Source organism: Oryzias latipes, chromosome 11 (assembly GCF_053564925.1).
Source record: "Oryzias latipes strain Hd-rR chromosome 11, Olatipes_Hd-rR_3.1".
In the NCBI taxonomy this organism is placed as follows: Eukaryota; Metazoa; Chordata; class Actinopteri; order Beloniformes; family Adrianichthyidae; genus Oryzias; species Oryzias latipes.
The window spans coordinates 28635359-28662723 of NC_136247.1; the positions used below are offsets into that span (position 1 = coordinate 28635359).

Sequence of the window (27365 nt, forward strand, 5' to 3'; positions counted from 1 at the left end):
TCCCTCCAGGCTGTTTGGGTCCACTGGACCAGAGGTTGAAACAGTCTGGACAGTGAATGTCCTGTGTGTCTTCACTCTGTCTTCCTCCTTTCTGAGGCTAAAGATTTCTGAAGATAAATGTGAATTGTGTGAGGATGCACTTGGGTGTTTTAATACGTTTAGTTTAGGACATTTTTTGTTTATTTATTTCTTGTCAGTCCAGAAAAGGCAGTGCTAGGAACAGCTAAGATGCTGTGCAGGACCCTCAAGCTCCCAGGCCTCTGGGAGAGAACCCCAGCTTGAAAATAGAAACTTTAACTTGGATTGGACATGCATGCAACCTCTGATATATGTAGTTTTACAAATATTAATAATTAAAAATAAGCAGCTGTGTCAAAGACAAATCAGTAATTAAATACATTTTTCAAAAATAATACAGAGACCCAAAACAGAACCAGGAATATATTCCGACAAAAGACACTTTTCCATCATAAATTCTTTTAATATTCCATCAAAATCATGAGAAAATACAGAAAAATGTTCCAAACATTGACTTCCCTTTCTAGATGTAACTTTTCAGTTGACTTTGTGGAAGCTGTTTGTTATTTGCTACAGACCAAACCTGAGTCTGAACTGCTGCTCTAAGTTAGCTCGTTTTCATGTCATTTATTACAGTTTCCTGTTTATCTGAGTCATTTTTAACTGATATTTAAATGTGATGAAGTTGTTGATAGATGACACCTTCATTTCTCTGAACAATTCACCAGAAACTAAAATACAACCTTCCTTTAATCACTATTTTGGAGAAGTAAACACAAAGAAATAAAAAAAAATAAAACATTTTTGTAGTTACATTACTAAACAGTTAAATCAATGCACAGATCAGAAACAGAAAGATTCAGAATTTTAGGTTTTTCTCACAGATCCAGTTTTTGTAGTTGTTCCATTGGTCCTGTCGTGTCCATTTCCCGTCAGCACTTAAGGACACTGCATTGTTGTAGTCCGGATCTTTTGAAATCCTCTCATCCCAGAACCTGTGATAAAACATTCTGTTTACCTCTGGTCTAAATTCAGTTCATAAACTGGTCTGAATTATGATGTTACAAACATTTTCTGTATTTTTAAAGGATTTCACACATTTACAATCAGGCTCAGTCAGAAAGAATGAATTTAGTAACGTTGGAAAAGAAACAAAGTCTTACGTTTCTGTCAGTGGTGATCCATCAACCCATTTCCATTCATATTTCTGGACTGACCATCCAGCAAACAGACCGATCCAGGATTCTTCTTTCTGATTCAATGTAGAAACAAACTCCTATAAACCAAAGAAAATGTTCTTTCTTAATACATTCTCTCCATCTTGGTTTCCTTTCACACTAAATGTCCAGTAAAAAAATGTCTGGTCTTTAGGATTCTTCTGTTCTGGATAATTGTCCTAAAAACTGAGAGAAAGTTCATCTGAGGAACAAAATCTGACTTTCTTTGATGCAGATTTCTGTTCATTTAGTTTTTGCTTCTTGTTTTGTCTTCAGGGCCAACAGTCCATTTCTACTGAATCCCAGTTTAGCCTATTTGGAATTGAAGACATTAGAAGTGGGAAAAAGAGTTTCTGTGTTCCATCACAACGTTTCTTTGAAATGTTGCTGAAAGACAAACATGAAATCTGAGTTGTTGAGGAGAATTTCAGCTGGAATCCATCAGCATCCAGACAACAGCAGCACACATACAGGTGGAGAATCCAAGACACAAGAAGCTGGAAGGAACTAGTGTGAACACACCCACCTGTTCCTCTTTGCTGTTCACCACCACCAGATCAGATCCTACAAACTGACAGAAATCCCTGCTGTCAAACCAATTTCTCTCCTCAGTAGATTTATAGTAGCAGCTCCTTCCAAATCTCTTCCATCCTTCAGGACACCATTGACCTTCAAAGACTGAGATACAAAAATCCTGCAGGGTTTACTTTCTGGTTTCATCTGTATTTTCTACTAAAACTTTCCAGTTCAGTTCAAAGGTAAACATGATCCAAACAAACTGATATCATCCATTAGTTTTCAGTCTTTTCTCACCTTCAATCTGATTTTTCAGCTGTTTTATTTCATCCAAAAGAGTTTTGTTGATGCCTGAAAGACAGTAGAAGTCCATTTCTTATTGATTTGTACTTAAATGAACAATCACATGGCCTTCAACAGATACCAAGCAATCTTCACTTTAGTGGGGGGGTTGGTCATGATGCAGAGGGGGAGCAGTTTAGGCAGGTTTGATTCCCAATCTGCCTGCACATGTGTTCAAGTGTCCTTTGGCAAAACACTGAGCCTCATGTTTTGCTGTCATGGATATCAACCTTAAGTAGTCTGGATAAATTCCACCACATGCTGGAAATCAGCTAACTTTAACTGTAGTCCATTCAGGAGGATCTATGCAGGGAAAAAGGTTCAAAACAAGAGTTGAAATGAAGGAAAAGGGTTCAGTATTGTGGTGTTGATGGTTCTCTAAGATTCTCATCTTAGTTTGTTCTTCAGCTCCTTTAAAAACAAAAATCTGATATTTTTCCAGTTGTGCTTTGACTACAGACAGAAAGTCTAAAGTAAATATTGGAATGATAATATTCTTTCTGATCAAATAGTAAAGTAGATAATAAATGTGAAACCAGCATTATTTTGACAGAAAGGTTAGTCAGGGCTCTAAAAAACATCTATGGTGGCATCGATGCTCCCAGACGTTCTCTGAAAAAAAGATACTACAAAAAACTCAGTTATACTGTTATTAATAAGTTTCCTTTGAGTTTCCTTTACTCTGTTCACCAGTTTGTAAGTTAATCATTTTCAGGTCATTGATGCTGATTTTTACAGCAAATAAAAGTAAATAGACCAAATCAAACTGCTGATCTAAATCCAATGTGGTCAAAAAGGTAGATGCTACAGACTTTTATCTTGGTGCATCTAAGAGGAGCATCAGTTCAACCAGTGAGAAACTGAATCTAGAGCCTGCTGGAGATAAATAAGTCCAGTTGCTACGACTCAACTTCTAGACAATGGATGAATGAGAACCTTCACCCACATATGCAGACAAAGAATCAAAAAGAATGGTTCCATTTGGTGATGACCACTTTCTAGAACTGTTACTGTTGGAGCAGATATGGAGAAACAGATTTTCAAAGCATCAATGCAATTAATGCAAGAATACAGTCAAAGACTTTGTTCAGACACAAAGACAAACAGTGACAGGAAAATGATAATTAATATTAAAAAAGTTAGTCTGCTTTTCATAGACGGATTATCCAGAGGACAGTGAGTAAATGGATCCCTTTAAGATGAACTAACTCTATATTTCCTCATAGACATGTTTAACCCAGTTTGTGTGAAATAAAAAAAGATTAATAAATGTTCTGTAGAGAAAAATAAAGATGGTTTAGGTGTTTTTAATGTTTCTCACCTTCAAAGTGATTCTTTAGCTTCTTAACTTCCATCTGCAGATTGTTAATGTAGACCACCATGTCTGGAAAATTGCATTATTTGGTGAAATAAATGTACAAAAGTGAATTAAATTCAAGTTTACATTGTGCTTTGAGGATAAACATCAAGAAATTAGAAAATAAAGGTCTGAGCTGCTAGATTGAAGTTTTTCAATAAACTATGATGTTAAGGTGTTAGATTTCATCTCACATCAGATGACTAAATAAAATGATGATTAAATCTGTTATCAGAACTGTTTATTATTAGGTTTCAAAGGCGTTCTCATCTTCTCCTGCACAGCAGTACAGAACAATTCCTGTTCAGAAGCAAAGTTCTTCATTTTCAGAACTGCATTATAATGATGACTGCAAGTAAATCTGCTGCATCAGGAGGCTGTTTATGAACAGACTTTTATTTTGGAGGAAACTTCAATGTTCTGCTGTCAGAGTAAAAAATATAGAAGTCCGTTTTTGTTTTTTATTAGATAAATTTCTTTTGATCGCATTATAAAACAGAGCAGACAAAAAACTTTTTAAAAATACAGTTTTACATTATTTGCTTGATGCAGTATCCTAAAAATACGGTGGCCAACAGGACTCACACTTCATACAAAAGAAACAACGCAATGGCATTCCCCGAAGCACAACAACATTACCGCAACAAGATGACATAACCGCAGCATTAGCATTAGCGTTAGCCGCAGCAAATGAGGACTTTTTTTTTCCTACCAGCGGAAAAAAAGAATCCAGTTTCAAACTATTCGGTACGACGGAGTTTTAGGGCCACCAAAAAAAAGAAAAATTACGAAATTTTAAACCGTAAATTTACGAGAAAAAAACGTGTCATTATACTAGATTAAAGTGGAAGTGAGCATACAGAGCAGCAGGTGAACGCCACACAGCAGCAGAGCAGACGACTAAACTGAATGGAACAGGTGAGCTGAACGTTTATTGATATGTTCCAAATGTCTGGAAGCTCATTTGTTTTATGATTTATTAATTGGTTTGCAGGATCTCTGCAGCCCGATATTGTGTGTGTGTGTGTGGGGGAGGGGGGGGGAGAAAAAAGTGCGTACTCCACTCTGCAGTGTTTTCTTCTTTTGAAGCCCGCGGTGCAGCTGTGTTTGTTCAGGAGAAGAACATAGTGATTGGCAGTTGTTGTGGCTCTTTTTTCTATGGGTTTTAGAGAAACTCCAAATTGCAAGATGATTTGCACGTACGTGTTGTAAATGTGGCGAGCTGTTTTACGTACGTGTACATATTAAACTGCAACGTTATTGACGCACAGGTAGAGAAGAAGGGGAGTGACTTTTAGCCAATCAGAATGCAGAACACAATGCAGGATGCAAATCCGTGAAGTAGCGTAACCGTGAAAAGTAAACCGCGTTATAGCGAGGGATCACTGTACAGACCAGGGGCCTCATTTATAAATGTTGCGTACGCACAAAAGAAGGCGTACGCCACTCTCTACGCAGTAGTTGAGATTTATAAAAAGCAAACTTGACGGGAAAATGTGCGGTCCTTCACGCAAGCTCTGACCCAGGCGTACGCACAAAAACGGGTGAAATGAGAAACGGCGACACCGTCGGCAGATGGAAGAAACACGTGAAAGTGAAAATGACAATACTGCCTCTCAGAAATAACATGAAGACTTCACAAAGCAAGTCTGACAATTAACAGCCTACACGAACACCCGTTTGATCGATCAGCAGTGAAACAAACAAAACAAAAAAATCTAATGAAAATGACAACAGATTTCAAATGAACACTTATTTGCAAAAAGAAAAGTGAAATATGTTCTACAATATTGGCATGTTGTGCAATTCATCCTCATAAATAATATAGTTAACAGAACGAAATAATGTACAAAACTGATTAGCCGCGTTTATAATGTGTCCGTCTGGCGGAGCAGATATATGTGCAATTAGATACATAGATGGATAGATAGAGAGAGATGCATTAATTGTCCACTGGGGAAAGTTGTTTTCATATTAAAACATGTCTTCATAAGCTACAGAATTATGGTATTCATGCATATGCCTTTAGTTTGTTTTATTCTTGATAAAACAATGTATGGCGTATGTCTCAACCATTCAGAAAGCAACAAGAAATGACATTTGCGCGGAACAATTTCCCATTTCCACGTGGATTATTACCGACATCTGTAGCTTGTCAGATGTAACTAAATGGATGGAAATAAAATGCCCCATCACAATGCGTAATGACGCACAATGGCTGATCTTGCGCTCTTAAAAGATGCGGCAAATGGAAGAATTCGGAGTGAACGTATCTTTAGACAGCAAGGAGACTTGCTGGCAAACGAGGACGAGTGGCTTATGAGCCGGTTCCGACTTCCTCGAGCCGTCCTGTTGGAGCTTTTGGGGGTGTGTCATCCGGTGCATCTGGCGCGTCTGTGTCCCCCTCCGCCTCAGTCACCACTCCACTAAGGGATTCCCCAATTCTTGCCGCTTGTCTGTCATCAAGAGGGCTCAGCTCCGGTGTCCCCCCCACCCGTGGCAGACACACTCTGGCGATGCAGCGCTAGACGTTTTTTTGCCTCGACTTTGATGTCCGACCATTTCTTTTTTATTTCGGCCACGGTCTGAGGTTGTGAGGCTACAGCATTTTCGGCGTCTGCCACCGTTTGCCGCTCACGTGCCTTTTTGGCATTAGTAATGCCCACACTGTGCCCTCCAAACAACACTTTTCTCCTCTTTTCCACCTCGCCAACGATAAATTCTACTTCACATTGAGTGAAGTTACGTTTTTTTTCATTTCCTCTCGGTGTTTGCCATGGTTTCGCAATCAATGAATATTCATTTGTGGGCGTTTCACGGACTATTTATGGGCAACTATGGGCGTGTCATGAAGCCGCAAAAGCTGCGCTGCATTTAGAATTGGTTGTGATTTATTAAGGGAAAGATGCGTATGATGTGCGTGCGCACGGTTTTATAAATCCGAATATTTCTGTGCGTACGCACGTCCTATGTTTCATCCGTACGCCACTTCTGACGCAAATCCTATGCAAAGTTTTATAAATGAGGCCCCTGGTCTCTACGTTTGCGTGACGCTTCCATCTGAGGAAGACGAACACTTTTTGGCATTTTCAACGTTCTAATGCTAATATAACAGACTATTTTCATTCCTCTTTATTGTTTTATGCTGACACGGGACGTATTATCTGGAGGAAGAGGCGTATGTAACACTGTTTACTTCCGCATTGCTGTCAGAATGACAGGTTCATGATAAAAGGTGACAAATGAACTTCAGGGTTTGTGAATGAAAAGGAGAATAACGGCTGCAGCGATCCTCTACATCCAAACGTGTCTCTGAGCTCCTTATTTTACAGATGACACTCCGCTTTACTGACACCGAACCCCGGAAAGACGGCTCCACTAAAAACAATCTGAGTCGCCAAAAGGTTCAGAATCTCTTTGTTTATTAAACCTATCTGGAAGTAAAGCTTCACAAACGGCTCCACGTATTTCATCTTCTAGCTTGGCTCCAATAAACGGAAAACTTTGGTGTGTTTTCCTCGTTAATCTATGACTTTTTTCTTGTAAATGTACGAGATTTTAAATCGTGAATTTATGACATAAAAACTTGTAAATTTACGAGTTTTTGCCACAAGTTTTGCCATATTTCATAGCTGCAACATCCTTGGAGTGCCCAAAAGCACAAGGTGTGCAATACTCAGAGACATGGCCAAAGTAAGAAAGGCTGAAAAACGACCCCCACTGAACAAGACACACAGGCAGAAACGTCAGGACTGGGCAAAGAAATATCTCAAGACTGAATTTTTTTAAGGTTTTCTGGACTGATGTAATGAGAGTGAGTCTTGATGGGGCCGATGGATGGGCCCGTGGCTGGACCGGTAAAGGGCAGAGAGCTCCAGTCCGACTCAGACGCCAGCAAGGTGGAGGTGGAATACTGGTTTGGGCTGGTATCATCAAAGATGAGCTTGTGGGGCCTTTTTGGGTTGAGGATGGAGTCAAGCTCAACTCCCAGTCCTACTGCCAGTTTCTGGAAGACACCTTCTTCAAGCAGTGGTACAGGAAGAAGTCTGCATCCTTCAAGAAAAACATGATTTTCATGCAGGACAATGCTCCATCACACGCGTCCAAGTACTCCACAGCATGGCTGCCAAGAAGGGGTCTAAAAGAAGAAAAACTAATGACTTGGCCTCCTTGTTCACCTGATCTGAACCCCATAGAGAACCTGTGGTCCATCATGAAATGTGAGATTTACAAGGAGGGAAAACAGTCCACCTCTCTGAACAGTGTCTGGGAGGCTGTGGTTGCTGCTGCACGCAATGTTGATGGTGAACAGATCTAAACACTGACAGAATCCGTGGATGGCAGGCTTTGGAGTGTCCTTGCAAAGAAAGGTGGCTATATTGGTCACTGATTTGTTTTTGTTTGAATGTCAGAAATGTATATTTTATTGTGAATGTTAAGATTTTATATTGGTTTCACTGGTGAAATAAACAATTGAAATGGGTATATATTTGTTTTTTGTTAAGTTGCCTAATAATTATGCAGTGATAGTCACCTGCACACACAGATATCCTGCTAAAATAGCTAAAACTAAAAACTACTTCCAACACTTTTCAGCTTTGATATTAATGAGTTTTTGGATTCATTGAAAACATGGTTGTTGTTCAATAATAAAATTAATCCTCAAAAATACAACTTGCCTAACAGTTCTGCACTCCCTGTACTGCAGGGTTTACTTTCTGGTTTCATCTGTATTTTCTCCTAAAACTTTCCAGTTCAGTTCAAAGGTAAACATGATCCAAATAAACTGATATCATCCATTAGTTTTCAGTCTTTTCTCACCTTCAATCTGATTTTTCAGCTGTTTTATTTCATCCAAAAGAGTTTTGTTGATGCCTGAAAGACAGTAGAAGTCCATTCATTATTGATTTGTCCTTAAATGAACAATCGCATGGCCTTCAACAGATACCAAGCAATCTTCACTTTAGTGGGGGGGTTGGTCATGATGCAGAGGTGGAGCAGTTTAGGCAGGTTTGATTCCCAATCTGCCTAAACTGAAGTTCCCAAGAGTGGAACTTCAGGGACTTTCTGTGACGTCATTTCCGGGTGAGCTATTCCCAGTTCTAGTCGTGTGTGACTGCTGTCCTCTTGTTTGGCATTAGCCTTACTACTATTGCTTACTCTAAGGGTTATCTGGGTTAATATTCACATCTAGTACCTTTTATTAGCGAATTCACCACTGTTAAACCGTTTGCTGTTCACTTTTCTCATTTTGCTAAATAAACCACTTCTCTTTACCTAAACACCGCTAGCCTTAGCTTAAAACCTAGCATGGCCACCACCACTCCTTCCGCCTCTCCTCCTCTCTCCTGCCCCATGTGCCATATGTTTAGTGATGACCCTGCCTCCTTTAGTGAAGATAGCGGTAGGTGTGTTAAGTGTAGTCTTGTGTTAGACTTGGAGGCCAGGCTGGAGCAGTTAGAAGCGCGGCTCCGCACAGTGGAAGCTAAGCCGGCTAGCCAGGTCGTTACTCGTAGCGCGGGCCGCGCTACCAGGGCTACCTTAGTTAGCACCCCAGCGCCCTCCCAACAGCCGGGAGACAGACAGGGGTTTGTACCGGTTGGGAGGAAACATAGTGCTAAACGCAAAAACTTAGAGCACCCGAGACTCCACGTTAGTAATAGGTTCTCCCCCCTCAGCGACACACCCGCTGAACACTCAACTCTGGTTATAGGCTCTTCTGAAGTTAGAAACGTGGAGCTCCCAGCGGCTACAGTCAGGTGTTATCCGGGGGCCAGAGTTGGTGACATCGAGGGGAACCTTAGGATGTTAGCTCAGAGTAAGTCCAGGTTCCGTCGAGTCGTGATTCACGCAGGCGGTAATGATGCCCGACGGAGACAGTCAGAGGTGGTTAAGTTAAACGTAACTTCGGTGTGTAAACTGGCTAAGACGATGTCCGACACTGTAATTTTCTCTGGTCCCCTGCCGAACTTAGTCAATGATGAAATGTACAGCCGCTTTTCATCATTTAACCGCTGGCTTTCTAGATGGTGCCCAGAAAACGGCGTTGGTTTTGTGGATAACTGGAGCGCGTTTTGGGGGAAGCCCGGTCTCATGCGGAGAGACGGCGTCCATCCCACTCGGGACGGTGCCGCTCTTCTTTCTAGAAACATTTCTGCTAGCCTTAGTCTGTTAACCTGACAATCCAGAGACGAGACCCGGGCGCAGAGCAGCAGTGTAAAACGCTCCTCTGAGCCTCCCTTAGGGTTAGTGCCGGTGCAAAACCCATGCAGGGAAAGTCAAGCAGGTCCGAGCTTTAGCTTATGTGCTGAAAGACAAATGAAAGGAGCGTGTCATAGAAACCTTTAAGTGACAGACAGCAGTTCTCACAAGCAGAATTATGATGTCATTAAATGCGGTTTATTAAACATTCGATCCATTTCCTCCAAGTCCCTCTTAGTCAACGAGTTAATTACTGATAACAACCTCAGTCTTTTAGCATTAACAGAAACTTATGTTAGATTGAATGAAGCAACCCCCCCCACTTATGCTAACTATCAGAAATCCAGGATTTCAGGAAAAGGAGGTGGTTTGGCAGTAATATCACAGTCTAGCTTACTTCTCAGCCCTAAAGTTAAAAATGCTTATAATTCATTTGAAAGCATCATATTGTCTTTAAGTCACCCTAACAGGAAAACTCCAAAACCTGTTTTACTCATAATTATTTATCGCCCCCCCGGCCCATATTCAGAATTTTTAACTGAGTTTTCCAACTTCCTATCGACTATTGTCTTAGATTCTGATCAAATTATAATATTAGGGGATTTTAATATTCATGTTGATGACCCTAGTGACTGTCTAGGAAAGGCTTTTGCAGCTTTATTAGATGATGTTGGTTTCACCCAAAGTGTGAATGAACCCACTCACTGTCATAAGCACACCCTGGATCTTGTTCTAACCCATGGTATAGAGATCAGCCAGCTGAGTGTCCTTCCTCTTAACCCCATCATTTCTGATCACTTTATGATTACCTTCCAGTTTACACTGGAACATCCTTCTGCCCCAGTGAATAAGAAACAGCTTAGAAGAACCTTAACTGACCGTTCTGTGTCTGAGTTTAAACACACAGTTCAGCCAGTACTTAGTGATATTCTGAGAAAATACTCTGAGTCCAGCTCCCATAGCATCAGTCCTAGTATAAATGACCACTTTGTTAATGATGCCTTACAAGCCCTCAGGAGTACACTCGATGTTGTTGCCCCCTTGAAACCTAAGTTCGTCAGACAAAACCGAGTAGCACCGTGGTTTAACGCTGAAACTCGTTCTCTTAAACGAGAAACCCGTAAGTTGGAAAGAGAATGGCGCCGCTCCGGTTCAGAGCAGTCTCTGGATATCTGGAAACATAGCCTATTAAATTATAAAAAAGCTCTGCGTAGAGCTAGAAGCCAGTACTATTCAACCTTAATATCAGAGAATGGAAACAATCCAAGATTTCTTTTTAGCACTATTGCTAGATTAACTCGCAGTCAGAGCTCAGTGGAACCACATGTTCCTGTTTCTCTCAGCTCTGATGATTTTCTTACATTTTTCGATAGTAAAATCTCAAATAATAGACATAAGTTAAATCAAGTTATTCCTACTATCAGCCCAGAACAGGCTGAAGTGGTAGAAATGGAGGCATCCATAGAAACCTCTGTAACATTAGACTGCTTCACTGCTGTGGATCAAGCGGAAATAACATCAATTATTACGTCCTCCAAATCCTCAACGTGTCTGTTAGACCCAATTCCCACTAGACTTTTTAAAGAAACTTTTCCCCTAATTAATGATTCCATATTAACAATGATAAATGCCTCTCTGGAAACGGGTTACGTGCCACAGTCTTTTAAATATGCAGTTGTTAAACCTCTTCTGAAAAAGCCCAGTTTGGATCCTAGCATCTTGGCCAACTATAGACCGATATCAAACCTGCCCTTTATTTCTAAAGTCCTAGAAAGAGTTGTAGTTAAGCAGCTTTACTGCCACCTACAGGACAACAGCCACTTTGAAGACTTTCAGTCGGGGTTTAGACCTCACCACAGTACGGAAACTGCACTAGTTAGAGTCTCTAATGACTTGTTATTGGCCTCAGAAAAGGGACTACTTTCTATTCTGGTCCTGTTGGACCTCAGTGCTGCCTTTGACACTATCGACCACGGTATTTTACTCCATAGATTAGAGCAGGACATAGGGATCAGAGGATCTGCTCTCCAGTGGTTTAAATCCTATCTGTCCGATAGGTATCAGTTCGTTAATGTAAATGGCCATTCCTCTCAGTGCACTCGAGTCAACTATGGAGTCCCACAGGGCTCAGTCTTGGGACCGATCCTGTTTACGCTTTATATGCTACCCCTAGGAAACATAATCAGGAAATACAGCATTAATTTTCATTGTTATGCCGATGATACGCAGTTGTATTTATCCATGAAGCCTGACCAGAATGACCAGATAGAGAAACTGAACGCCTGCATCAGTGACATCAAGACCTGGATGACAATTAATTACCTCCTCTTGAACCCAGAAAAAACTGAGGTCATTATACTTGGTCCTAAAAACCTCAGAGGTGCTCTGTCTGCTCAGATAGTCTCCCTGGATGGCATAAGTATAGCCCCCAATTCCACAGTTAGAAACCTTGGGGTTTTATTTGACCAGGATTTATCATTTAAGGCTGACATATCTCAGGCGTGTAGAACTGCCTTTTTTCACCTGCGGAATATTGCTAAGATCAGAAATATACTTTCTAAGAGTGATGCTGAAAAACTCATCCATGCATTTGTTACGTCGAGGCTGGATTACTGTAACTCCTTGTTAGCAGCGTGTCCTAAGAGTTCCTTAAGAAGTCTCCAGCTTGTTCAGAACGCAGCAGCTAGATTGTTAGCTGGAACCAGCAGAAGAGATCACATCACTCCTGTGTTAGTTTCGCTCCATTGGCTCCCAGTTGATTCTAGAATTAAGTTCAAGATCCTCCTGTTAACCTATAAGGCCTTACATGGAATGGCCCCGTCCTATATTAAGGACCTCATAGTCCCTTACCATCCAATCAGAACACTTCACTCACTAAATGCAGGACTGCTTGTGGTTCCTAGAATTAGTAAAAGTACGGTTGGAGGTAGAGCGTTTAGCCACCAAGCCCCTGTCTTATGGAATAAACTCCCAGCTCATGGAAGAGAGGCCGACTCAGTTTCAACATTCAAAGTTAGACTGAAAACATTCCTCTGTGGACAGGATTATTGTCAGACTAGTTAGTATTCAGAGATTATTTAAATTAATGTTAGTTTGTTTAAATTAAACTTAATAATAACTATTTCTTTTAAAAGGCTGCTAGAAGTTGAAGCTGGGGTAACTATGGTGCACTGGGGTTCTGTCCTCTTTCCTTTTTTACTTCTACCCTGCCTCTACTCTATTCTTGATCATAATTCATCATTTAGTTCTCCATGCCTCTGTTTGGTGCAGTGCGATTCATGTATTGTCCCTCTTTTCCTCTCCCCTCCTGGGGAGTGGGAGTGCTTCCAGACTCCAGTTGGCTCATCCGTGCTCCAGTTCCTGACCGAGTACCTCGTCTCTGCTCCTGCTCCTACACCTGGCTGTGGTTCCTGTCTCCGGCTCGACTCGCGCCTTTGACTGTCCCCACAACCACGGCTGGATGAAGCTCGTCTGCTGGACTTTTATATATGTAGTTGTAGATTTAGATAAGTTAATTCTTCTCTAAGAGTTCTGGTAAATCGCCTGTCCGTCCTGGGGGAGGATCCCTCCTTCATGTGGGCACCCCTGAGGTTTCTTCGTTTTTTCCGGAATCCGGTTTTTTTGGGAGTTTTTCCTTACCGCGAAGGGGGGTCTAAGGGCAGGGATGCCAGTATAGCTTAGTCAGTTTGTTAGTTCATTTTAGTATTTTTCTATTGAACTCTTTGTATTCATGATCCTTTTGATTTCATGTTTTACTTCGAAGCCCATCGAGACGACTGTTGTTGTGATTTTGGGCTATACAAATAAAATTGAATTGAAACACATGTTTTTAAGTGTCCTTTGGTAAAACACTGAGCCTCATGTTTTGCTGTCATGGTGAATATGACCTGGCTGCAGACATCAACGTCCAGAACCAGAAGTCCTGGACCAGAACTGGAATTACCCCCACATCACTCAAAACAACTTTAGTGATGCCCAGCGCAGAGCCCACACAGACCACCGCCTTGTGCGCTGCAAACTCAATCTCCACTTCAAGCCGAAACCCAAGAAAGGTGGAGCGCCAAAGAAGAAATTGAACATCAGCGGCTTACAGTCAGCTGAAACCAAGGCAAAATTCCAAGCAAGTCTACAGTCTATTCTTGAAGACACCAGCTGTCCAAGTGATCAATCCCCTGAACCACTCTGGGAGCAACTCAAATCTGTTATTCTGCAGACCTCTGAGGAAGTACTTGGATTCTCCAGCAGAAAGAACAAAGACTGGTTTGATGAAAATGATCTGGTAATCCAGGAATTGCTTGCAAACAAGAGCAACTCATCAGGCTCATATAGCCCAGCCGTCTTGTCCTGTGAAGAAGGCTGCCTTTCGTCATGCGTGCAGCAACACCCAACGCAAACTCAGAGAAATCAAGAACGAGTGGTGGACCATCCTTGCAGATAGAACTGTGCAGACACTGGCGACTTCAGGGGGTTCTACGAAGCACTTAAGGCAGTGTAAGGACCCACGCACCAAATCCAGAGTCCCTTGCGCAGCTCAGACGAACGGAAGCTTCTAGCAGACAAGACTTCCATCTTGGACCGCTGGACTGAACACTTTCAAGCTTTCTACAGTGCTGATCGCGTCGTCGGCGCATCAGCAATTCTCCGTATTCCCCAGCAACCACTTAAGGAGGAACTGGATGAGGCGCCTTCTATGGAAGAGACCTTAAAAGCCATTAAGCAACTGAAAAGTGGCAAAGCAGCAGGAGTTGACGGCATTCCACCGGAGTTATGGAAGCATGGTGGCCCAGCGCTACACTCCAAACTTCATGAACTGTTTATCTGCTGTTGGGAGCAGGGAAAATTACCACAAGATCTCCGTGATGCAGTCATCATCACCCTCTACAAGCACAAGGGAGTAAAGTCTGATTGCTCTAACTACAGAGGGATTACCCTACTCTCCATCGCAGGGAAAATTTTTGCAAGAATCCTGCTCAACAGACTTGTGCCCACCATCGCCAAAGACCATCTTCCAGAATCCCAGTGTGGCTTCAGAAGCAACAGGAGCACAACTGACGTGGTTTTTGTCCTCCGACAGCTTCAAAAAAAGTGTCGTGAGCAGAACAAGGCACTCTATGTAACCTTTGTCGACCTGACCAAGGCGTTTGACATCGTGAGCCGAAAAGGCCTGTGGCACATCATGGAACGTCTTGGCTGCCCACCCAAATTCCTCAACATGGTTGTTCAGCTGCACGAAGATCAGAACGGCCAGATCAGATCTTTTAGTCCAGTGTCCAACAAGTTCACCCTTTTTGGGTGCTTCAGAATGAGTCTTTGAAGTCAGATGAATTAGCTCCAAAGATTGGTTCTTGAGTAATGCTGGTAAAGTTATTGTTGGAAGGTTCATGTAATTGTATTGTACCGCGTTAGTAGGAACAGTTGGCTTTTGGTCCAGGTGGGCTCTGTTAGCTCGCCATCAGCAGATGGGAGGAGGATTCCTCCCGATGGAAAAACCTGGCCAGTTGCAGCGTGAGAAAACGAAAGTTGAAAGTCGAATTATAAGGCTCGTCTAACGCAGGGCGTTGTTTAGCAAGGATATTGCTGATAACTCCCGAATGTATGCCTCCTGTCAACCATCCCCGCCACTTATTTATAACTAAATGAACACGGAAGTTGCGTGTGACGTCACGTTCGGAAGTCTCGCGAGAGTTCCCGAAATCGCGTGTGCTTTAAAGGGACAGTGCCAGGAAAACATGTTGGTTACACCAGCAAGCAGGGCGTTACAATAATCAATTTTACTGATGATAAAAGCATGCATTAGCATCTCTATATTAGCAAGAGAGAGTAGTGGGCGGACCCTGGCCAGATTTTTAAGATGATAGAAAACAGTTTCAATCACCTGTTTTATATGTGGGATAAAAGTTAGCTTAGAGTCAAAAATAACGCCCAGGTTTCTGACGGTTTCTGAATTACTTAATGAAAGTTCTTTCAACTTCAGAAACTGTTTTTCTCTCTTAGCTTCAGGAGCTTTCCTGGTTGAGCTGCAGAAAATTATTTGTCATCCAAAATCATATCTAAAATACAGTTAAAAAGTGCTTTTATTGGTCTTGTGTCATCAGGTGACATAGCTATGTACAGCTGGGTATCATCAGCATAGCTATGAAAACTGATGTTGTGGCTCCTGATGACATTCCCCAGAGGAAGCATGTAAATGTTAAAAAGCAAGGGGCCAAGGATGGAACCTTGAGGCACACCACATTTAATTTCATGAACCAGAAAAGTGTGTGTCCATGCTAACCATAAAGTTTCTTTCCATGAGATACGATTCGAACCACTTGAGAACAGTCCCTGAAAGGCCAAGACTTTTAGGTTTACAAGGATCAGGTGATCAATAGTATCAAAAGCTGCGCTTAGATCTATAAGAACTAGTACTGAGATCTGACTTGAATTCAAGGCACACCTGACATCATTAACGATTGTTAACAAGGCTGTCTCAGTACTGTGGCTCGTTATAAAACCAGACTGGTTTATCTCAAAAATGTTGTCTTGTAAGAGAAACTCGTTTAGCTGAATAAAAACAATTTTTTTTTAAATCTTGCAAAAAATGGCAAGTTGGACACAGGTCTGTGGTTATTAAAAACTGAAGGGTCTGAATTGTTTTTTCTTTAGTAGCGGTTTATCCACTGCAGTTTTAAAGGCAGCAGGAAAAATACCCGTCTGTAGAGAGGAGTTCATGATATTTAAAATCTCACTCTCAAAAGACCCGTGAAAGGATTTAAAAAGTGACGTAGGGATGGGGTCTAAAAAACAGGTCGTTGGATTAACTTGGGAGAAAACTCGACCAAGTGTTGCAGCTTCAACCGGGTCAAAACTGTCCAGTTCTTCCTCAGGTAAAATCAAGCCATCATTACCAATAAAAAGGCTTTTCTGTTCATTTATGATGTTTGATCTGACAGAATCAATCTGGTTCCTGAAGTGGTCTGCAAAGTCCTCACACAATGAGACTGGCATTGTGTTTTTGTTCACATTAGAGTTGATCAAAGACTCAATTGTGGTGAAGAGGACTCTGGGGTTATTTTTATTGACATAAATGATGTAGTATGATTTTCTGGTCTTTTGTACTGTTTGATTATATAGTTTTAGTTGGTTCTGGTATAGTTGATAGTTTATTTCAAGTTTGTGTTTTCTCCAAAGTCTTTCAGCAGATCTACAACGTCTTTTCAATCGGGGGGCTTTGGTTCTTATCTTTTTAGATTTTAGTGGAGCAACTGGATCAAGACTGGATTTGAATTTACAATTAAAACTTTCAACAAGTAGATCACACGAGGCTGGTTAGACAGGTGGAGAGTTGGAGCGAACAGATGTAATAAATGTTTCCACCACTTCAGGAGTCAAGTAGCGTTTCTTCACCGTTCATACAGAGGTCTCCTGTTTTATAAAACCAGTGATGTTAAAAAGCACACAGTAATGGTCAGAGACAGCCAGGTCCACAACAGTCGACACACTGGCTGGTAAACCATGACTGATGACGAGGTCAAGAGTGCGCCCCCTGTGGTGAGTCGCTGCATGACATGTTTAAAATCAAGAGAAGCGAGCAAGTCCAAGAACTGAGAGGTGCAATAGTCTGACTTCCCGTCTATATGCAGGTTAAAATCAGCAGTTATTAGAATCATGTTAAAGGAAGTGTGGACAGATGCTAGAAACTCAGAAAAGTCCTCAATAAAAACAGAGCTTGGTTTGGGTGGTCTGTATACTGTGATGCAGAAAACTGGAGGGCTGTTAAAAACAAGGGCATGGTGTTCAAAGCTGGGGTACTCATCTAATGAGATCTAATGTGATCTGCTTTACTGCAAAGGAGTTGGACATTATAGATGCAGTACCCCCACCCTTTTTGCCCCCCCTGGTTGAAAAAACAAAACTAAAATTGGGTGGAGAGGCCTCTGTGAGAACAGTAGATGCATCCGTGCTCAGTTAAAAAGAGACCATCAATATTATAGTCTTGGATAAAATCATAATAAATGTTTTGCTGGACAAAGATCAAATGTTAAAAAGTGCCATGTTAAAGGGGGGGGGGGTTGGATGTTGAAGCTGCTTCCTCAGGTTTAGGAGCTTCCCTTAGTGGATGAAGGGAGTGGATGCTGGCTTTTCTCCCAGCACATCCCTCATAGTAGACCTGACTGTGATAATGGTCTTTATTGGATAGACTGGGGGGGCAGCAGGTCTTGGAAAGGAAGCAGTGTTGATGGTTGAAGTAGTTTGTTCTTTTGCTCCTTTGACAGGATGAATCTGATATTTTTCCAGCTGTGATTTGACTACAGACAGTTTAAAGTCTAAAATAAATATTGAAATGATAATATTGTTTCTGATCAATTAAAAAAATAGATGATAAAAGTGAAACCAGCATTATTTTGACAGAAAGGATCCAGACACCTGCTGGGAAGGTTCTAGAGGGACTTTTGGTCACATATGAGGCTGGATTATTCAACATTCAGTCTAAAAAAATGCAAAAAAGCTGTAGACTCTAGAAAGACTCAGTTAATAAAGTTTTAAATAAGTTTCCTTTGAGTTTCCTTTACTTTGTTCACCAGTTTGTAAGTTAATCATTTTCAGGTCATTGATGCTGATTTTTACAGCGACTAAAATTAAATAGACCAAATCAAACTGCTGATCTAAATCCAATGTGGTCAAAAAGGTAGATGCTACAGACTTTTATGTTGGTGCATCTAAGAGGAGCATCAGTTCAACCAGTGAGAAACTGAATCTAGAGCCTGCTGGAGATAAATAAGTCCAGTTGCTACGACTCAACTTCTAGACAATGGATGAATGAGAACCTTCACCCACATATGCAGACAAAGAATCCCAAAGAATGGTTCCATTTGGTGATGACCACTTTCTAGAACTGTTACTGTTGGAGCAGATATGGAGAAACAGATTTTCAAAGCATCAATGCAATTAATGCAAGAATACAGTCAAACACTTTGTTCAGACACAAAGACAAACAGTGACAGGAAACTGATAATTAATATTAAAAAAGTTAGTCTGCTTTTCATAAACGGATTATCCAGAGGACAGTGAGTAAATGGATCCCTTTAAGATGAACTAACTCTATATTTCCTCAGAAAAATTTTAACCCAGTTTGTGTGAAATAAAAAAAGATTAATAAATGTGTTATAATAAAAATAAAGATGTCTATGAAGACTCCCATTCATCCAGGTTGGTTCCATTGTAGTAGGTTTAGGGGATGTCATCTGGACTTGGTTTTTAAAGTTAGAAGACGTTTCGCCTCTTATCCAAGAGGCTTTGTCAATTCTGAATTAGCTGGTCTAAGAGCTGGTATATATGCGCTCATGGGGAGGAGTCAGACCTGAAACTGGAGGTGTTGTCCACTTAGCCTACGTGGTTTCGGGTCGTTAATAGTCCTTTGTCCTCGGCTGGGGGTTGGGGAGTCAGTGACTCCCTCTCCAAATTGGTCGTCTCTTTCAGCGGTTAATGACTCAGGTGGAACTGGTGTGGTTTGTTTGGGTTTCAAAACACTGCCGTAGATGTTTTGAAACCTGACTTCTAACTTTAAAAACCAAGTCCAGATGACATCCCCTAAACCTACTACAATGGAACCAACCTGGATGAATGAGAGTCTTCATAGAGATGTTTTTTCTAACTTTGGGAAGGATACCCTCCAGCTGGTACGTGAATTGGAGAAGACAGCTAGGAAATTGGCGGACTACAAGAACCACCTCAGGTTCAACATGAGATGCAGACAAAGCAACGTGATTCCCAAGAGCCTACAGATGGGCAAAGGGGTTAAAGGATACAGAGCCGAGAACATCATGCACAGAGCCAGAACCCAACTTTTAAAGGACAGAATCAGACAGACGTATTTCATCATTAACAACCTGGAAGGTAAAATGAATAATCTACAGGACAACTTGGCCACAGCTGTTACTGAAGAAGTTCTTGAGAAGATTGTCGGCTTCAGCCGGACAGCACAACTGGCACAACACCACAAAAGCAAGCAACGGCAAATCAAGAAATTTCAGATTCTCACTAACCAACAACAGATCCTTAAGGACAGGCTCAACAGGGAGAATAGAGGAAACCACACTAAGGCAGGGAATGATAGAGAGAGGTGGATTAAGAATATTTCCAACCGTGAGCTGACCCAAACCGAGAAAGAGGTATTATCCAAGGGGCTGAATTTCTCGGTTACACCAAATCATATCCCCGTGGTAGACCTCATCACAGCTACAGAAACGGCCATAAAGAGGAACAATCTGACTGGATCTCAAGCTGAAGAATTCCATCCATCCATCCATCTTCCTCCGCTTATCCGGGACCGGGTCGCGGGGGCAGCAGACTGAGCAGAGATGCCCAGACTTCCCTCACCCCAGCCACTTCCTCCAGCTCCTCTGGGGGGACCCCGAGACGTTCCCTGGCCAGCCGAGAGACGTAGTCTCTCCAGCGTGTCCTGGGTCTTCCCCGGGGCCTCCGCCCAGTGGGACATGCCCGGAACACCTCTCCAGGGAGGCGTCCAGGGGGCATCCGGACTAGATGCCCGAGCCACCTCAGCTGGCTCCTTTCGATGTGGAGGAGAAGCGGTTCTACTCCGAGCTCCCCGCGGGTGGCCGAGCTTCTCACCCTATCTCTAAGGGAGCGCCCAGCCACCCTACGGAGGAAGCTCATTTCAGCCGCTTGTATTCGGGACCTCGTTCTTTCGGTCATGACCCATAGCTCATGACCATAGGTGAGTACTGGAACGTAGATCGACCGGTAAATTGAGAGCTTTGCTTTTCGGCTCAGCTCTCTCTTCACCACGACGGACCGATAGAGCGACCGCATAACTACGGACGCTGCTCCGATCCGCCTGTCAATCTCACGCTCCGATCTTCCCTCACTCGTGAACAAGACCCCAAGGTATTTAAACTCCTCCACCTGGGGCAGGGACACTCCACCGACCGAGAGATGGCAAACTACCTTTCTCCGGTCAAGGCTGAAGAATTACGACTCAAAATTTCGGCGGCACTGTCCAGTGCCAAACCACCACCTTCCAATCTTTCCTGAGATGAAAGAAAGGCCTTGACAGCCCTGGAGAAGGACCACAGCATCAACATTTTACCAGCGGATAAGGGGAGATGTACTGTGATCCTGAATGCGGCGGACTATGAAGCCAAAGTTACCAACCGACTTAGCGACACCACCACATATGAGGCACTTAGAAGAGACCCAACCAGCGGCTACAAGAAAAAGGTTATAGACTGCCTACAAAGACTGGAGAGAGATCAAGTCATCGACAAGCCTCTTTATTACAGACTGTACCCGGGTAATACCACTCCATGCATTTATGGCCTCCCAAAAATCCACAAGGAAGGAATACCACTGAGACCCATTGTCAGCAGCATTGACTCAATAACTTACAACATGGCTAAACACCTGGCTACTATTTTGGCCCCTCTAGTTGGCAACACAGAGCATCATGTTAGGAATTCACAAGATTTTGCAAACAAAGTCAAACATCTTCAGCTGGATTCTGACGAGACGATGGTGTCTTACGACGTAACTTCCCTCTTCACCTGCATTCCCACCATGGAGGCAGTGATTTCAGTGAGGAAGAGATTACTACAGGATTCTCAGCTACAAGACAGAACAAATCTGACACCAGACCACATCTGCGAACTGCTGGAAGTGTGCCTCAACTCCACATATTTCCAATTGGCGTATACTTATATAGCGCCTTTCTTCCTACAAGGACAAAGCGCTTTACAGTCACAGACCCATTCACCCAGTCACACACACATTCACACACACAGTCACACACTGGTGGTCGCTCCGCTGCCAAACACAGGCGCCCGCCTACCACCAGAGGCAAGGTGGGGTTCAGTGTCTTGCCCAAGGACACTTCGACTCATGGGCGTGCAAGGCGGGAATCGAACCTGCAACCTTACGATCATGGGACGACCGCCCTACCGCTGCACCACGGCCGCCACCACTCCACCACACCACACAATTCAGGGGAAACTTCTACAGGCAGAGGCACGGCTGTGCTATGGGCTCTCCAATCTCACCCATTGTGGCCAATTTGTACATGGAAGAAGTTGAGAGAAGAGCCCTGGACTCCTTCCCAGGTACAACTCCAAGCCTTTGGTTCAGATATGTGGACGACACTTGGGTCAAGATCAAAAGCCAGGAAGTGGAGACTTTCACAGATCATATCAATGCAGTCGACAAGAACATCAAGTTCACCAGGGAAGACACAAAGGACAACACCCTAGCCTTTCTAGACTGTGCTGTGATCATTGGAGAGGACAGACAGCTCCAGGTTGAAGTGTACAGAAAGCCTACTCACACAGATCAGTACCTGTTATTTGACTCAAACCACCCTTTACAGCACAAACTAGGCGGCATCAGGACATTACAACACAGAGCCCAGGAGGTCCCCACAAGCTCTGACGGAAAGAAGAAGGAAGAGCAACATATCCACCAAGCCCTCCGAACCTGTGGATATCCCAAGTGGGCATTCACCAGATCCCAACATACAGGAAAACAAGACAAGAAGTAACAAGAGCCGAAACGGAACATTATTTCAATTCCATATATCTCAGGCCTGTCTGAAAAACTTAAAAGGATTTTCAAACAACATAACATCCCAGTTCATCTCAAACCAGTCAATACCCTCAGACGGAAACTGGTTCATCCAAAGGACAAAATTCCCAGCTACAAACAGAGTAATGTTGTGTACTGAACAGTATATAGGAGAAACCAAACAACCTCTACACAAGCGGCTTTACCAACATCGCAGAGCCAACCCAAGTGGACCTGAGTCTGCAGTACATCTCCACCTGAAGGCCACAAAGCACTCTTTCGAGGACAGTGAAGTCCGAATTCTAGCCAGAGAGAAAGGATGGTTTGAGTGAGGAGTAAAAGAAGCCATCTTTGTCAAGAAGGATAAACCTTCTCTTAATAAGAATGCTGGTCTCAGGTTTATTCTTCCATCCATCTACGGCAGTGTTCTGAAACCCAAACAAACCAAACCAGTTCCACCTGAGTCGTTAACCGCTGAAAGAGAGGACCAATTTGGAGAAGGAGTCACTGACTCCCCAACCCCCAGCTGAGGACAAAGGACTATTAACGACCCGAAACCACGTAGGCTAAGTGGACAACACCTCCAGTTTCAGGTCTGACTCCTCCCCCATGAGCGTATATATACCAGCTCTTAGACCAGCTATTTCAGAATTGACAAAGCCTCTTGGATAAGAGGCGAAACGTCTTCTAACTTTAAAAACCAAGTCCAGATGACATCCCCTAAACCTACTACAAAAATAAAGATGGTTTAGGTGTTTTATTGTTTATCACCTTCAGAGTGATTCTTTAGCTCCTTCACTTCTGTCTGCAGATTGTTAATGTAGAGCACCATGACTGGAAAATTGTATTATTTGGTGAAATAAATGTACAAAAGTTCATTAAAATCAGGTTTAATTTGTGCTTTGAGGATAAACATCCATAAAACAATTGAAAAAATAAGTCTGAGCTGCTAGTTTGACATTTTTACATAAACTATGATGTTGAGGTGTTAGATTTCTGACATGACAAAAACAAATATTTTAAAAAACCCAAAAGAATGACCTTAAAAACTGAATATTAGATGTTAGAAATAAAATGTTCAATTCTTACAGCGAGTCATGAGTCCAGCCAGAATCAGGAAACAGAAAACTCCCAGAGAAAACTTGAAAACTCTGAAACAGTTTCTTCTCTCAGCTTGAAGATTCTTCTGCTTCTGATTTCCTAAAAAGCAGATTTCGTTTATTTCTAGAATTCTATTCAAACCGTTGTCATGTATGCTACAATTTCTTCCTGACTGAACAGTATTGCAGCAATGTCTCTTTCTAGAAGGACAAAAAGTGAAGTTCTTTATGTGAACATGATGATTATTTAGAATCTACATTTCCAAATGTCATTGTTTCACTAAATAATCCAAATATCAGAGAAATAACAGTGATTTGGTCCAAATGATTTGAGGTTGGTATGAAATAATATTGTAGTATTTAGTCTGAAGTTTTTCTGCTCACCGGTTTGTTGTAATCCATGATCAGAGTGCTGCTCTTCATCATCTAACATCTCCACCTCACTTTGTTCTCTTCCATCTGGATGAAGATTTCTGCTAAATTTCCCTCTCCAATCTGCTGCAGCTTCAGTTTGTGTGGACATCTTTAGAGATCAAACTAACTGAGCAGACTTCACTGTTTCCTGATGAAAGCAGTCAGCTCTGAACTGCAAACATTCAGGAAGTAGTAGCAGAACAAACTCCACTCATGTCATTCACTCTTTCATGCACTGATGCTGCAGAGAGACTCCCATTCAATTCAATCCAACCACTGGAAGAACTTCAACACAAACATTCAGTTATTATCAACTTCTTTATTAAATTAATATATTTTATTTTATTTGTTTTATTTCTTCGTTTCTGACTCTACATGAGTTTCCTGTTCTCACCCAAAGACTAAAAACAGAAAAAGTGTTGCATCTGTCAGAGGTGTTAACTCTTTCAGGACCAGAGGTGTTAGATTTCTGACGTGACAAAAACAAACACATTTGAAAATTAAAAAAAGAATTAGCTAAGTTAATCATTGATAACAACCTTAGTCTTCTAGCCTTAACAGAAACTTGGCTCCAACAGGATGACTATGTTAGATTGAATGAAGCAGCCCCCCCCCCCCCCCCCCCCCCCCCCACACACACTTATGGTAACTATCAGAAATCCAGGATTTCAGGGAAAGGAGGTGGTTTGGCAGTAATATCACAGTCTAGCTTACTTCTCAGCCCTAAAGTTAAAAATGCTTATAATTCATTTGAAAGCATCATATTGTCTTTAAGTCACCCTAACAGGAAAACTCCAAAACCTGTTTTATTCATAATTATTTATCGCCCCCCCGGCCCATATTCAGAATTTTTAACTGAGTTTTCCAACTTCCTATCGACTATTGTCTTAGATTCTGATCAAATTATAATATTAGGGGATTTTAATATTCATGTTGATGACCCTAGTGACTGTCTAGGAAAGGCTTTTGCAGCTTTATTAGATGATGTTGGTTTCACCCAAAGTGTGAATGAACCCACTCACTGTCATAAGCACACCCTGGACCTTGTTCTAACCCATGGGATAGAGATCAGCCAGCTGAGTGTCCTTCCTCTTAACCCCATCATTTCTGATCACTTTATGATTACCTTCCAGTTTACACTGGAACATCCTTCTGCACCAGTGAATAAGAAACAGCTTAGAAGAACCTTAACTGACCGTTCTGTGTTCTGAGTCCAGCTCCCATAGTATCAGTCCTAGTATAAATGACCACTTTGTTGATGATGTCTTACAAGCCCTCAGGAGTACACTCGATGTTGTTGCCCCCTTGAAACCTAAGTTCGTCAGACAAAACCGAGTAGCACCGTGGTTTGACGCTGAAACTCGTTCTCTTAAACAAGAAACCCGTAAGTTGGAAAGAGAATGGCGCCGCTCCGGTTCAGAGCAGTCTCTGGATACCTGGAAACATAGCCTATTAAATTATAAAAAAGCTCTGCGTAGAGCTAGAAGCCAGTACTATTCAACCTTAATATCAGAGAATGGAAACAATCCAAGATTTCTTTTTAGCACTATTGCTAGATTAACTCGCAGTCAGAGCTCAGTAGAACCACATGTTCCTGTTTCTCTCAGCTCTGATGATTTTCTTACATTTTTCGATGGTAAAATCTCAAATATTAGACATAAGTTAAAACAAGTTATTCCTACTATCAGCCCAGATAAATGGAGGCATCCATAGAAACCTCTGTAACATTAGACTGCTTCACTATTGTGGATGAAGCGGAAATAACATCAATTATTACGTCCTCCAAATCCTCAACGTGTCTGTTAGACCCAATTCCCACTAGACTTTTTAAAGAAACTTTTCCCCTAATTAATGATCCCATATTAACAATGATAAATGCCCCTCTGGAAACGGGTTACGTGCCACAGTCTTTTAAATATGCAGTTGTTAAACCTCTTCTGAAAAAGCCCAGTTTGGATCCTAGCATCTTGGCCAACTATAGACCGATATCAAACCTGCCCTTTATTTCTAAAGTCCTAGAAAGAGTTGTAGTTAAGCAGCTTTACTGCCACCTACAGGACAACAGCCACTTTGAAGACTTTCAGTCGGGGTTTAGACCTCACCACAGTACGGAAACTGCACTAGTTAGAGTCTCTAATGACTTGTTATTGGCCTCAGAAAAGGGACTACTTTCTATTCTGGTCCTGTTGGACCTCAGTGCAGCCTTTGACACTATCGACCACGGTATTTTACTCCATAGATTAGAGCAAGACATAGGGATCAGAGGATCTGCTCTCCAGTGGTTTAAATCCTATCTGTCCGATAGGTATCAGTTCGTTAATGTAAATGGCCATTCCTCTCAGTGCACTCGAGTCAACTATGGAGTCCCAGAGACATCAAGACCTGGATGACAATTAATTATCTCCTCTTGAACCCAGAAAAAACTGAGGTCATTATACTTGGTCCTAAAAACCTCAGAGATGCTCTGTCTGCTCAGATAGTCTCCCTGGATGGCATAAGTATAGCCCCCAATTCCACAGTTAGAAACCTTGGGGTTTTATTTGACCAGGATTTATCATTTAAGGCTCACATATCTCAGGCGTGTAGAACTGCCTTTTTTCACCTGCGGAATATTGCTAAGATCAGAAATCTACTTTCTAAGAGTGATGCTGAAAAACTCATCCATGCATTTGTTACGTGGAGGCTGGATTACTGTAACTCTTTGTTAGCAGCGTGTCCTAAGAGTTCCTTAAGAAGTCTCCAGCTTGTTCAGAACGCAGCAGCTAGATTGTTAGCAGGAACTAGCAGAAGAGATCACATCACTCCTGTGTTAGTTTCACTTCACTGGATCCCAGTTGATTCTAGAATCAAGTTCAAGATCCTCCTGTTAACCTATAAGGCCTTACATGGAATGGCCCCGTCCTATATTAAGGACCTCATAGTCCCTTACCAACCAATCAGAACACTTCACTCGCAAAATGCAGGACTGCTTGTGGTTCCTAGAATTAGTAAAAGTACGGTTGGAGGTAGAGCGTTTAGCCACCAAGCCCCTGTCTTATGGAATAAACTCCCAGCTCATATAAGAGAGGCCGACTCAGTTTCTACATTCAAAGTTAGACTGAAAACATTCCTCTGTGGACAGGATTATTGTCAGACTAGTTAGTATTCAGAGATTATTTAACTTAATGTTAATGTGTTTAAATTAAAAATATAATATATTTTACATTTATTTTAATGTTTTGTAATCTATGTAGCCTTTTTTTAATCAATAGGCATTTTAAATTATTTTAATTGATCACTCAACTACAAAAACCATTAGGACACATTTCCCATAATGCAATGTTTTGTAGTCATTGGGTGGCTTGCAGTTAGTGCTGTATTACATTTCCAGCTGCGTTTGCTCAGGTTGGGGCCTTGCTCCGCCCCTTTTTCCTGATATTTTTGTGATGATTGACAGGTGATGTTGGAGCAAAAACATCCGTCCCACACCAGGTGATCTACACAGCGTTGTGTGTACCTGGTGATCTCAAACAGACTTATTGTGCATGTTGGCTGCACACATTTGGTGTCGCCAACATGAATTTCCATCCATTTATGGAGCCTTTCTCTGATCTCAGGTATCTATAAAGATTGTTCTGATCTCCAGTGAACAGCACCCGTTCTTTTATA

At 42.0% G+C, this 27365-nt stretch overlaps 1 protein-coding gene across 7 annotated transcripts in view; it reads right to left on the reverse strand.

The window, feature by feature from the left end:
* Positions 1-460: 460 nt before the first annotated feature.
* LOC105354996 (CD209 antigen-like protein A) overlaps positions 461-27365 on the reverse strand; it is a 45071-nt gene continuing 18166 nt past the window's right edge. For 2 of the 7 annotated variants that reach the window (XM_023959706.2, XM_023959703.2), the window contains 5 exons: positions 3415-3477; positions 2049-2102; positions 1762-1913; positions 1182-1294; positions 461-1013 (listed from right to left, as the gene is read on the reverse strand). In XM_023959706.2, coding sequence (XP_023815474.1) covers positions 878-1013; positions 1182-1294; positions 1762-1913; positions 2049-2102; positions 3415-3477 — 518 coding nt within the window. In that variant the 3' untranslated portion in view covers positions 461-877. The other 5 variants (XM_023959704.2, XM_023959702.2, XM_023959700.2 and 2 more) reach the window with 5 other exon arrangements.